Source organism: Sceloporus occidentalis, unplaced genomic scaffold (assembly GCF_023333645.1).
Source record: "Sceloporus occidentalis isolate IW3139 unplaced genomic scaffold, rSceOcc1.0.p SCAF_4, whole genome shotgun sequence".
Classification (NCBI taxonomy): Eukaryota; Metazoa; Chordata; class Lepidosauria; order Squamata; family Phrynosomatidae; genus Sceloporus; species Sceloporus occidentalis.
This window is the reverse complement of record NW_028316984.1, coordinates 69,805,501-69,818,862: the sequence shown is the minus strand read 5'-3', so window position 1 is coordinate 69,818,862 and position 13,362 is coordinate 69,805,501. Positions and strand designations below refer to the sequence as shown.

The following is a 13,362-nucleotide window of genomic DNA, read 5'->3' as shown; positions in this document are numbered from 1 at the left end:
GTGCTGGCCATGTAGCAAAAGACAACAAATTCCAAAATCCACAAAACAGCAAAACTTTTATTGGGACAACTAAAAAGTACAAAATATGTCATGCAAGCTTTTGAAGCTCCACTGGCTTCTTCATCAGGTAAAGGTGGTACAAATCATACTGGAAGAGAAAAAGAAAAAATGATGATAGAGTCACAGGTCAACATTTTGTCTTAAGATGTTGCTTTTGTTGTCAAAAGATGACCTGAAAGGGATATCAGTGCAGGCAGAGGCCACTCTCCTCTTTGGCCATATGGGAACTGAGAAGCAAAAAGCCATAAAATCCAGGCAATAACATGTCAAGTCCATTAGCAACAGAAAAAATAACTTCCTTTGAGATCCAGGTTGTTCTGAGCCCCCCCCCCCCCCCCCAGTGGCATTTGCCACAGAGGCAAAGAAACTGGGTGGGAGCTTAATAAACTCAGTGAGTTCTAGGACTTTTTTATGCAACATAGTTATAGAAACCAGTTCTCTCTTACTTATAACTTGAAAGGTGGTCAATGGGTTATGTCAGTTTGAGAAAACATGTTAAAATATCTACATTATTTTAAAAAATGTACAAGAGGAAATTTTAAAAAAATTCACAAAAATAGATACAAATTTCCATGACAGGAAAAAAAGAAAGTTGTAAGTTGTGGAGCTGGGGCAGGATGAAGATGCCAGGGAGATTCTTCGAAATGCCATAGAAACTGCACTGGCAAATTTTCCCATTTCTTTTTCAACTATAGCAGCATCACATATCACTGTATGACTCCTTTGACTTTCAGGAGTGCTGCCAGTGTCTGTATCCTAGACTTAATTTTTAAAAAAAATAATATCCCTCTTGTCCACATTATTGTAGTAAACATATGAAGCCACCATGACTAAACTAGAAATGTATTTTATGCAGTGATGTTGTTGGATGTCACGTTGTTTCATTTAACAATGCACTGTCCAGAAAACTTTTGGTTTGCAGTGGTTTAAAGATGTAATAAATAAATAAGCCCAAATAATAAAAATACAAATAAAGCAGCAACTACATGAATCCAAATGCCATTTAAAAGACAACCCCAGTTAATCACTTTGAACAGCTCAGCTCTCAAAAGCTTGCCTAAATAAATAAGATTTGCAACGCTACCTAAATCTCATTAAAGAAGCTCATAAGCAGCCTTCTTTTGGCAGCACATTCCATATTCTCATTCCAGAATGTATAATGGGATTTTTCTGGATGTCGCCTGAGGCTTCATTCATACTTGATGCTAGTGGCAAGGGAAAAACTTCCTAGTAACAGAATTTCCTGGAGTAGCACACTAAGCATATGAATACAGCTACATTTTCCAGATTTTGAACACCCGAGGCCTTCTTTTCTTGGATTAAAATTAAAATTGGATTATTTTTCCCTGGATAGAAAGAACACTATCACTGTTGTTGTTGTTGTTGTTTGCCTTCAAGTTGTTTTTGACTTATGGCAACCCTAAAGCAACACTATCATGGGGTTTTCTGGGCTGAGAATGTGTGTGACTCACCCAAAGTCACCCAGTCCAACGCTCAACTTCTACACCATTCTGGCTCTCTTATACTATCACTACATTATCTCAAGTAGTGCTAGTATTATTGTACCAGAAGAGAAGTCAGGGTCTGGATCAGGTCTTGGCCCATTACAGTACCACCTAAATCAGTAAGGAAGAAATCAGTCCTGTTGCCAGCAGGAGAATGGAATGGTGGTGTTTCCTTGGGAGGAGGATAGGTGGGTGGATATGTAACACTGGGTCTCCTGCTAAGGACAGACTGTCCTAGTGCTTCTGACCTACTCCTGCATTTGTCAGCTACCGCTAGGACTGCCTTGGGGAATTTTGATGGATCCACAGCATGATAGCGGTACCTACAAAATTGCAGAGAAATTGTGTGGGGCTTGACACTGTACAGTGTTGGTCTTTTCCATAACACACAGCAGTAGTCTTCTATCATGGTATCTTGATGCTCACACACACCCAGCAAACCTTAGGCTTCTGATGACCTCTTTTGAAGGGAATTGCCAAAATTCAAACTTCCCCAGGCTGGAGCCACCTACTGAAGCTTTTCTCCCTCACTGCAGGACAATTGGTTGGGAACTGTAATGTGCTCGTGCAAACTAGCCTCCAGTGAATATTATTGTACTCGGCTACCTCCTGTAGCAGCCATGTGTTGTCTTGCAACAAGAAAATGATTATCACAGAACCAGTACTAACTGCAAATGGCCCGCATCATGGACATGCTTGAGGGTACTGTGATGTGCAATGTCATTGTGGGGCTCTGCTTTTTCCTTAACTCCCAGTCCTTCTCTGGTGCTAAGGTTTTCATTCCTGTTTGAAGGGTTCTCTCTATGACGGGCCTGACCCTGATTGCTCTTGGAACGGGAGGTATCAAACCCTGTGTGGCAGCATTCGGTGGAGACCAGTTTGAAGAGGAGCATGTAAGATTTTTTTTTTTTTTGGTTTCTTTTCTCTGTATCACTTCTGAATATATTCTGGTATATTTTCAGAGATTTTTGTGTAGTTTAAATGTCAAACCAATTACATGAGGATGTATTGTTTACCCATCTGTGGTAGAAAAGGATCAACAACAAAGTCCCTATATCAGAGGTGGCAATAATGTAGTCCTCCAGATGTTGTTGGACAGAAAATTACACCAGCCTCACAAACTTTGTTTCATACCCAAAATTATTTTAAAATATTGTATAAAATTACCTTCTGGCTAAGTGTATGAATTGTGTATGAAACATAAATAAATTTTGTGTTTAGACTTGGGTCCCATCTCCAAGATATGCCTTTATTGTATGTATATGCAAATGCAGGTATTCTGAAATCCAAAAAAATCCAAAACCAAAATACTTCTGGTCCCAGGCATTTTGGATAAGGTAGACTTGATCTGCAACTGCTTCATGCAGGACATAATGTCAGAAATGCTGCAATTAAAGTCTTCATCACAGCTCCCCTTCCAGCCACTTTTAACCTTTTTACAAGAGAATATATCCTGTTAATGATAGTCTTCAAAGCAATTTGGTTTCTTGACAACCTTGACCCTACTGAGTAATTACTTGGCTGTCTTTGGGTATGTTTCTCTTTGGCTGGATTACAGTGGGTAAATCTGCTGATGGATCCAGAGGGATGGATTGATTTCTTTCATGTGGTTGTTCTGTTCTGTGGGTAAAGGTAAAGGATTTGAAAATATGGTCAGCACCTTTCCCCATACATAGATGAGAGAACTAGCCTGAACCTTTCCAGTCTTCTTATGCATTTTTGTAAATATATAGAAACAAACCAATCTTTCCTTTGAGCCTCAGGATCTGTAGAAGCTGAAGGCTTCTGAGGCTGACAACTATGCCATGGCAAGCTGTTCCTCCAAAGTGTGAGGTTAGACTTCTTACACAATGTCACAGACAGAGACCAGACCAATGTGTATTCAATGAATAATAGTTTTATTAAATTGAGGAACAATCTAGAACAAAAGTATGAATAACTGCTTCAAGCTGAACACAGAACCACCTCTAGCTTATTAGCCATACTGCAATTCAGTTTAATATTACAAACACACATTCTCCTTATTTATCAATTACCTGTATAAATGATGGCTTTGAAAGTTACAAACTGCAGCAAAAAATGTCTTTCCATACCTGGAGAACACAAGAAGCTGCCTAATACCAGGCCAGACTGTCTAGCCCACTATGATCTATGACGACTGGGAGCTCTCTCTGCTCTTAGGTGGAATAGGGACTTCCTCATCATCTACTGATTTCCAGTTCAAAATACAAGAGATAGAACCTGGGACCAAAGCAAGTGTTCTGTTAGGACACTTGGAACTTGGAAATAATATTCAAACTTAGGGAACTGTGGTACAAAAAGGTAGCTTCTCCCCATGTACAGACCTATAATTCTTTCTGTCACTACACAGTAACAACTGAGGCTTCCCAGAGAGTTATAGCTTCAAAGGAAAAAAACAGCATTGGCATTCTGGGACTAAATATTCCTTGATGTATAATAAAAGCTGGGGTGGAATCACTGGGAGATGTCATTGGACAGTTCTCAAATATTGTTTTTGTTCTAAAATTTTGTTTTTTGTCAAGTCAGCTTCAACTTATGGAGACTCCATAAATCAGAGGCCTCCAAGTCACCCTGTCATCAAAAGACCTGTTCAGATCTTGCAACCATGGCATTGTGACTTCCTTGATTGAGGCCATCCACCTGTAGTACAGTCTCCCTCTTTCCCTGTTCCTTGATTGAGTGTATCTACCTGGAATGCAGTCATCCTCTTTTCCTACTGTCCTCCACTTTACCAAGTGTTATAATCTTTTCTAGTGTCTTCTCATGATATGGTCAAAGTACAACAGCCTCAGTTTAGTCATCTTGGTTTCCAGGGAGAGTTCAGACCTGATTTGCTCCAGAACTCATTTATTTGTCTTTTTAGCAGTCCATAGCATCCAGAGAGCTCTTCTCCAGAACCATATTTCAAATGAGTTAATTTTCTTCTTGTCAGCTTTCTTCACTCTCCAGCTTTCCCAGCCATACATAGCAATGGGAAGTGTGATGGCATAGTACATCCTAACTTTAGTATTCAATTACTTAACTTGACACATCATGATCTTGTCTAGTTCCTTCATAGCTGCCCTTCCAAGTCTTAGTCTTCTTTTGATTTCTGGGCTGTAGTCTCGACTCTAATTATTTATTTAACCAAGGTATGGAAAATCTTTAACTATTTTGATGTCTTCATCCTCTGCTTTGAAGTTATGTAAATCACCTGTAGTCATTATGTCATTATGTCTCCCAGCTCAAATGGATAGCCTTGGTGACAGTTCCCCTGGGTTAAAAATGCTGCTGCCGAATGCAAGATCAGTTAATGGAAAAACAAGTGCCATTTAGGATCTGATTCTGGATGAGCGTGCCAATCTGGCCTGTATTACAGAAATCTGGTTGGATGAGGCTGGGGGGAGTGGCATTAATTGCTTTCAGCGTTGCCAACCAGGATTGTCTCAACCAGGGTGAGGAGGTGGAACTGCAGTGGTGTATAGTGATTCCATCCCCCTGACCACACAGTCTATTGGTTTTGAGTGTGTATACCTAAAGGTGGTTAGCCGGGACAGAATAGGAATTCTGTTGGTGTATCGCCCACCCTGCTGCTCAACAGCCTCCCTTTCTAAGTTAGCCAGGGTGGCCTTAGGGTTGGTGTTGGAGTTCGCATGGCTATTAGTATTGGTGGTCTTCAACATCCATGCTGAAACTGCCCTGTTAGGAGTGGCTCAGGATTTCATGACCTCCATGACAACCATGGGTCTGTCCCAAGCTATATCTGGCCCTATATATGTTGCTGGACACTCTCTGAACCTTGTTTTCTGTGCTGGATGGGGTGATAGTGATCTTGGGGTGGAGGAACTTGCTGCAATTCCATTGTCATGGACAGATCATAATCTGGTAAGGTTTAAACTCATTGGGACTGAGAAAAACCTCTTCAGGGATGGGGGACTGATTAGGATAGTTTGCCCCAGGGGTTTGATGGATACATATGGATTCCTGATGGCTCTTGGGGAGTTTCCTGTCACCTCAACAGGCAATTCTGTCAAAGTGCTGACCAACCTTTGAAACTGGGAAATGGCCAGGGCAGTGGACACAATTACTCCTGAGCATTCCCTCTTATGCAGTGGAGCCAGCCTTCCATTTTTGGGCAGTGTATTGGAACATGTGGTGGTTTCCCAAATCCAGGAGTTTCTAAATAAAACAGATTACCAAGATCCATTTCAATCTGGTTTCAGATTTGACTATGGAACAGAGACAGCCTTGGTCACCTTGGTGGATGACCTACGCAGGGAACTTGACAAGAGGGACTGTGACCTTGTTGGTTGTGCTAGACCCCTGCACCTATGGACATATCTTCTGTGTGTATATATTAACAGTGGTTTTGGCCCAAACAGACTATTGGGAGAAAACCAGCCTTAAAAGCACAGATGGCAAGTGAAATACACATTAAAAGATTGCAATATTCATACTCTTTACAGGAGAAATTCAGGTCACACCATTTTTCTTTTCCAGTTGCCATTCAACATGCCATGGCTAAGAGGGGAGATTTGGTCCCCCGAGTTTTTTTTAAATGGAATTTGCAGACCTTGAGCTGAGCATGCTGATACATTATTTTTTGCTTCTTACTGACTTCAGTTTGACTGCATTTCAGTCAACACTTGCTACTTGAGTCTGCTTTTAAAGGGAGTGATTGGAACATTAATGAAGTTTCAAATAAAAATAATGCACAAAGTGAAGCTGGCTTTCATGGCCAGCATCCATATTTTTTTGTGGGTTTTTGGGATATGAGACCATGTTCTAGAAGAGTTTATTCCTGACGTTCCACCAGTAGTTGTGGCTGATATCTTTGCTGAAGATACCAGTCACAGCTTCTGGTGAAACATCAGGAATAAACTCTTCTAGAACATGGCCTCATAGCCCAAAAACCCCACAAAAAACAATCATATACAAAGCTGGCCATTGGAAGCCTCCATTACATGAAACTTCATTCCATAATTGCTCTTCCTTCATCCCCTTTCCCCAATCTTACTTCTTGTCCCTGTTATGTTTCCTGGAGCGGTAAAAAACCCTTGCAATTTTTTTATTGCTATCACAAGGCATACCAGGATATCTTGCTTAAGAAGGGGCTGAGAACTGTAAGATATTTTCAAATTTTGTGATTTTGTGCAGAAATGTTTGTACTTAAACATGCAGGGGAGGGCTGCACAGAAAATCATGTTTTAAACCAAAAATACTTACTTATCTGCAAAAAAAAAATGTGTGCGTGTGTGTGTGCAAATAAAATGTTTGGAGTAAAATCTCAATGTATAAGAAAAACATTTATAAAAAATATTGTAATTTTGTGCACTGTGGAGAAAACTATTGCAATTTTCTGTTCTTGTGTGCAAGAATGAGCTAAGGAAAGAGTTACATCTGTGTTGTTACCTCATGCCCAAAGCATAGGAATCTCTCCCTACTATACACAGGAAGATAGCTTATTAGCATAAAGGTGTGTGCATGTCTTTTTAAAAAATCACCCAGAAATCAAAGAGTGAGGAATGTGACCTAGTATATAACTAGCATTTTAAGGTTTTAGCACATTGCAGTTCTTCTGTAAGATCTTCCATTTGATAATAAAATCATTTTTATTTGATTTAGATATGAAAATAATCAGATGGAAACACACAATAGTGTGCCTTCAGGATATTGGAAATCCTTTCAAAACCACAATACTTCTTTATTAACAACCAAGAGGGCAATACTTTGGCTGTTGATATGACCCAAGATCTTTGCCTTGAATTTTGGATCTTCATCCATGTCTGGAAAACAATATCAATGTATGCAAAAGAATAGACTGAAAGTACACCAAGATTTTTGTTAAGCTGATTGCCAACAAAATTCATCTTACCTAAGTCATGTAATTCAGTGAGACTCTCTCCAACCCTCCAGACAAGTCTTCCTTTTAAAAAAGAGAGAAATATTAATAGAGAAATTAGGGACCTCCTATCAGTTATCATACAGAAGCAGCTCTTGGTGGTTCTGTAATTCCCACATGTGTACCATTTATGAATAATAATAATTAGTAGCATTTTGCAATCATGTTTTAATTAACAGATAATTAGGACGTGATTTTAATAACGAGACCACATGCAGCACATGTTTTCAAAATGATTTACACATTTCCTCTAAATTAATCACTGCTCTTTTGTCTGCAGGGTTAAACATTACCTTCCTGGGTTAGGCAGATTTCTGTTCCTTGTTGAAGGATAATGGTTAACATAGCTAGAAGAAGTCTGAATGACTCTACCAAAAATTTCAAACTCCAAATGAAATAAACAGCTTTTTTCCCCTATTCCTCTAAAGATCATTATCATACAGCCTCAACCCAAGCAACGTGGTTTAAGAAATTCTGTGGTCTTATTCTCAAGTGTCAAGATTATGTAGCAGCATGTATACCAGTGCACTCATGTTTTATGTCTTTTTTCCTATTCTGCAATCAATGAATCAATCAAATGATCGATCGATCGATCAATGAATCAATGTGTGCATCTGCTATCATGCAGAGATGTATATGTTTCAGATGCAATGTGTGTATGTGTGTGTGATACTTTTCAGGATACAGCCTTTCCTAATCCTAATTATATTGGTCTTCCATCCTCATCCAGCAAGAGAATAGAAATCCAACACATTTGAGGATTAGGAAACTAGAATAGGGACAGAAGTAGGCTATCACAAAGACCAGAAACAAGAATCATGTTGTTTAGCCTGCTGAGCAAGGTGAACTGGAAGCTTTTATAACTAGGATCAAATTAACTACTTGCATCTTGTGCTATGAAGATAAGTGTTTGCTGGTGTGGGGCTATTTTCCTTGTAGCCCAGTTCTTAAACTAGAACTTGATAGAACTCTCAATATGATGGCCTGCCTAAGATCTCAGTTAGTTTCCAGGCCCATTTGGGGCTTAGTTTCTGATGTGTGCTGTGTGCCACATTTTGTGCTTTCTTCTGTCAAGTTAAGTGGATTTCAGTCTTGAGAATCAAGGTTCCTTCTGTCTTCTGGCTATTGCTTGTGTTTTAAATTCATAAATACCTTACAGCAAGTTGGGATATGCATTCTCTGGCAACACTGGTAGGGCTTTATATAGACATGTAATTGAGACATATTATACATCCTTATACATAATTAAGGGCTAACATATCCATTATGTCTGAGAAGCATAATTCTCTGCCAATAATAATGTAGCTCTTCTGGTGGTCTAGGCACAATGACTTCTTCTTCTCCCTCTAGGTGCACAAGAACAGATACCTCCTGGGCCCAGGATGGCAGTCAACCAGTGGCTGGAGGAGGGATGGAGCTGCATCTGAGTGCATGCTACCCGTACATACTGGGGTGTAATGAAGTTATGCAAGGAGATGCATGTTACCTCCTTCTATAACATCTTTAAATGCCACAATAGGCCACCTACAGGATTCTAGTTGTAATTCCTGTTGGCAACATCAGTGTGACACTAGTCTCTCTGTGTGTGGTTTGTATCAAATGCCCAAACATTTAAGGCATGAGGTTATGTATGACACACCTCACATGCAACACATAACCTTAGTGGGATTAGGGTGAGTCCCAAATTAATGAACTTTGATTTTGCAAAGATGCATATTATATATAAGTACATGCAATTTTTCAAAAGTCAACACTTTAGGTTTCCCATGGAAAATAACCTGTGTAACACCTATGTGTCACTTAGGAATCATAAGTTGTACAGCTGTTCTAACTTTACCAAATAACTTGTATAATGTAAGAAGAATTCACTGTGTGTACTAAAGTGTAGCCACTATAACTGCAATGTCAGCATACTTAACAAGACAAGGTTTCACCCTTGCTTATAATGTTAAATCTATTCATTTATATGCTTCTGATTACCCTGAGCAGACCATTCAAAGGGCGTGGAGTCATAATGAAAATATTTGCAGACCATCTTCCACTGCCTTCTTAGCCTACGCAGCTCAACAGAGGCAACTGAAAGCAGTTGCAACCCACTCACACTCCAAATTTACACAAAATGGAAATCATGTTGAATATTGCCATTCTAGTTATTTGGAATCCTCCTCCACAGTCTTTGGCAGTCACTTTCCAGTCCTTTGGGGGCATATTTGAGCAATCTACCACACATTCAGTCTGAGATATTTTTCCTTCCAACTTACATCTACAAATATTGTGCTTTTACATTATACTGTATTCTTGAGCTATTTTAACACTTCTATGTCACATCATGTCTTCTCCAAACATATCATATCAATTTTCATGTCAAAACTGTGTGCACTGTTTCCAGTTCATTGCTCTCCAGGATGAGAGAAGTGAAAGAGAGATCCCTGTGACGCCTTCAGAATCACCACCCATTGCAAGTAGGGAATTGAAATCTGCACGGAGAAATGTAGGATACTACACTTGGACAGTAAAAAGGAAATGCATAGATGGCTTAGTGGCAGTACATGCAAAAGGGATCTAGGAGCCTTAGTGGACCACAGGCTGAACATTTGTCAGCAATGTGAAGCAGCAGCTAAGAAAGCCAATGGAATTCTAGCATGCATCAACAGGAGTATAGTGCCTAGACTGAGGGAAGTAATAGTATCCACTCTATTCTGCTTTGGTCAGACCTCATCTGGATTATTGTGTTTAGTTCTGGGCACCACAATTAAAAAAGAATGTGGACCAACTGGAGCGTGCCCAGAGAAGGGTGACCAAAATGATGAAAAGTCTGGAAATCATGCCCTATGAAGAATGCTTTAAGGTGCTGGATCTATTTAGCCTGGAGAAGAGAAGGTTAAGGGGTGGCATAATAGTCATGTTTAAATATTTGAAGAGATGTCCTATTGAGGATGAAGCAAGCTTGTTTTCTGCTGCTCCAGAGACAAGGACATGGAGCAGTGGATTGAAACTACAGGAAAAGAGATTCCACCTAAACATTAGAAAGAACTTCCTGATTGTAAGAGCTATTTGACAATGGAATATGCTGCCTTGGAATGTAGTGGTTTCCTTCTTTGGGCATTTTTAAAGAGAGGCATGGGCTGAGACCAGGTTGGGAATGTGTGCTACCATATAGCTCCATGCCCAGACCATTACCATTCCACCCTTCTCCTTTCTCTGGCTAAAAATGCTTCTTTTCCATCACAGGAGCCATTCCGATCAGGGATGGGATGGTAACGATCTGGGCACAGAGTTGTGTGATTTCCGAGCCCTGTCTCAGCCCAGATCGTGAAAAAAAAGCAATACGATAATCTCCTATGATTCTATGATTTTATCCCTTTTAGGACTTAGTAGTGGTCCATTACACTCTTGCATTCTGAAGAAAAACTATTTACATAGCTTTAAGGTTGTAAGCAGTGACAACAAGCAAACAAGACCTGAACTCCTGAACTTCTTGATTACATAGGCCTGGTCCAGACGGGCCCTTTAGCATGTCCTGGCGACATGCTAGGGTTGCCTTGGGGCACCGTTTCCAGACATCACCAGGATGTCATCGATGCACGGTGCCGTATACATGGCGTGCACAGCTGTGATGTCACTGCTGTGTGCCATCCAGATGGACCTGCGCAGCAGCGACGTGCTTGCGCCGCCGCCAGAAGTTTGCAGCAGCACTCCTTTGTTTTCCGTGTAGCTGCACCGCACAATTTGGTTGCTGCAGTGCAGCTCCGCGGAAAAGAGAAGCAGCTCCTGGCCGCCTCTTTCTGGCGTTCTGTACCCCACCATACACTTTCTATACCCAACTGTGGATGATAGGTCAACTGGAACACTGATGGTGCCAGTTTGGGGAGCAGAGTGTCATCTAACGTATGTAGCATAATTTATAGTTAAAGCATGTAATTATCTTGAGAGGGAACTGTGGCTAAGGCACTGTTTTTTGTGAAAGCCCATACTTATCCTGTTATTTAGCGACAAAAATTAACTGCTGTCAGAGATAGGACTATAATTAGTACATTCCAAAACTTTAGTGCTCACAGTAAATATATTAAATGTTATTTTGTTCAGATAGGCTTGGCTTCTGGTTTACTAATTTTACAGACACAAGCACAAAGAAGAAGAAAGGGAAATATATAGAACAAAATTAAACTACATGCTGGAGTGCCTGCTTCCTTATAATCCACCACGCACACTTCGGTCCTCTGGGAAGAATCTGCTAGAACCTAAGAAGACTAGGTTGTCTGTGGTCACCCAAAGGACCTTTTCATCTGCCGCTCCCAGGCTCTGGAATGTCCTACCGGACGACATCCATCATCTTACCATCTTGGAAGCCTTTAAAAAGGCAATCAAGACGGATTTCTTCCGGCAGGCTTTCCCAGATCAGCCTCCTTGACCTGTCTCCCCCTGTTACTACTATTACTGTGGTTGTTATTTCTACTGCTCCTAACATTGATATTGACATTGATACCGATATCACCATCCCTGCCCCCTCTCTCCTATAGGATAACTTTTCCTGCACAAGTCACCCACAAGTTTTTATTTTATTTTATTTTATTTTATTTTATTTTATTTCATTATCCTTGTATTGGCATGTTTTATACTATCTACTGTTTAATCCTATTTTATGTCTTGGACTTATGCTTTTATGATTGTGGGAAGGGCTTGGGTTTTGGGATCTTTCTTTTTCATTGTAATTTTAATTGTATGCTGTGCCATTTTACTGTTGTGATCCGCTTTGATTCCCTGTGGAAAAGCAGAATATAAATATATTATTATTATTAAACTGAACCAATCTGTGAAATGTTTTTAAGCCATGATTCATTAGCTTCTTAAGTGAAGGAACTCATGGTGCTACTGGTGGTTTACTTTACCTTTTATAGAAACTGTCCATTAGTCTCACCCTCTTACCCAGGTTCTAGTCATATAGATGTGGGCAACCATGATTCCCAGCATCCACTCCTGGAGCCTCAGCATCCAGCCTACAGGGGCCTGAAAACCCAGTTGGATTTTAAGCCACCAATGGCTGCTTATGTTTCTAATCACCAAAGTCCAAATCTGAGCAATATCTGTTAGATCTTTTTCTGCAGCTCTCCTTTGGAGGCTCCAACCAAGCCGACTGATGGAAGCAGTGGGATTTAATATTGGTTCTGTGTTATCTGTTTTTAATTATGTACTGCTAGCCGTCTGACACTTAGCTATTCCCAAAGCAGATTTCTGTATTATCAAGCCAGTTGGGATTCTTGGGCTTGTTTGAAGATGCTTATTTTCCTTGAGGTTATATTGTAAAAAGTCTGGAAATGTCTTCCCATCAACCCTGACCAGAATAAGCTGGCAAAGCCTTGCAAGTGGCAGGTAACACACACACAGAGACACACACACACACACACACACACACACCCTGCCACTTGTAAGGCATATATCTATATCTACCTTTCTATATGATGAGTTTTATCAAAGATTAATTTTATCTTTGGAAATTGGAAACTGAAGAAGGCAGAAGCAAAAACATTTTTAAATTCTTTTTGTTAATTTCTTCTGGAAAAAGAGAGAGAGAGAGATGGAGAGGAAGTGAGAGAAAGAATGTGTGTGAGAGAGTTAAATAAACTATAAGGCTGATTTACTTGGGAGAGCAAATTCTACAGCCTCTTAGGGGAATTTGTGAACCTTGGATCTGACTGCTCTCATCTCCAGGACCTTTTATGGTATAAACAGGGTTGCCAAATGGTGGCACATCTCCCCAATTCTGCAGTAAAGTTTTCCTCTGTCAGCATGAGGGTACCTCTATCCATCCTACCCCTTTCCACTCTAACTCTAGCAATTAGGCTTGCACTGCTAGAGTGACTATTTTCTATTTCTCTTGAGAATGTTGAAAGGGGA

At 40.2% G+C, this 13,362-nt stretch overlaps 1 protein-coding gene across 2 annotated transcripts in view; it reads left to right on the top strand.

Annotated features, from left to right (window-relative positions):
- Positions 1-13,362, top strand: part of LOC149313970 (solute carrier family 15 member 2-like) — an 88,566-nt gene that overhangs the window by 9,435 nt on the left and 65,769 nt on the right. For both annotated transcript variants that reach the window (XM_089523343.1, XM_089523342.1), the window contains exon 5: positions 2,359-2,458. In XM_089523343.1, the coding sequence (XP_089379469.1) occupies positions 2,359-2,458 (100 nt within the window). The remainder of the gene's footprint in view (positions 1-2,358; positions 2,459-13,362) is intronic.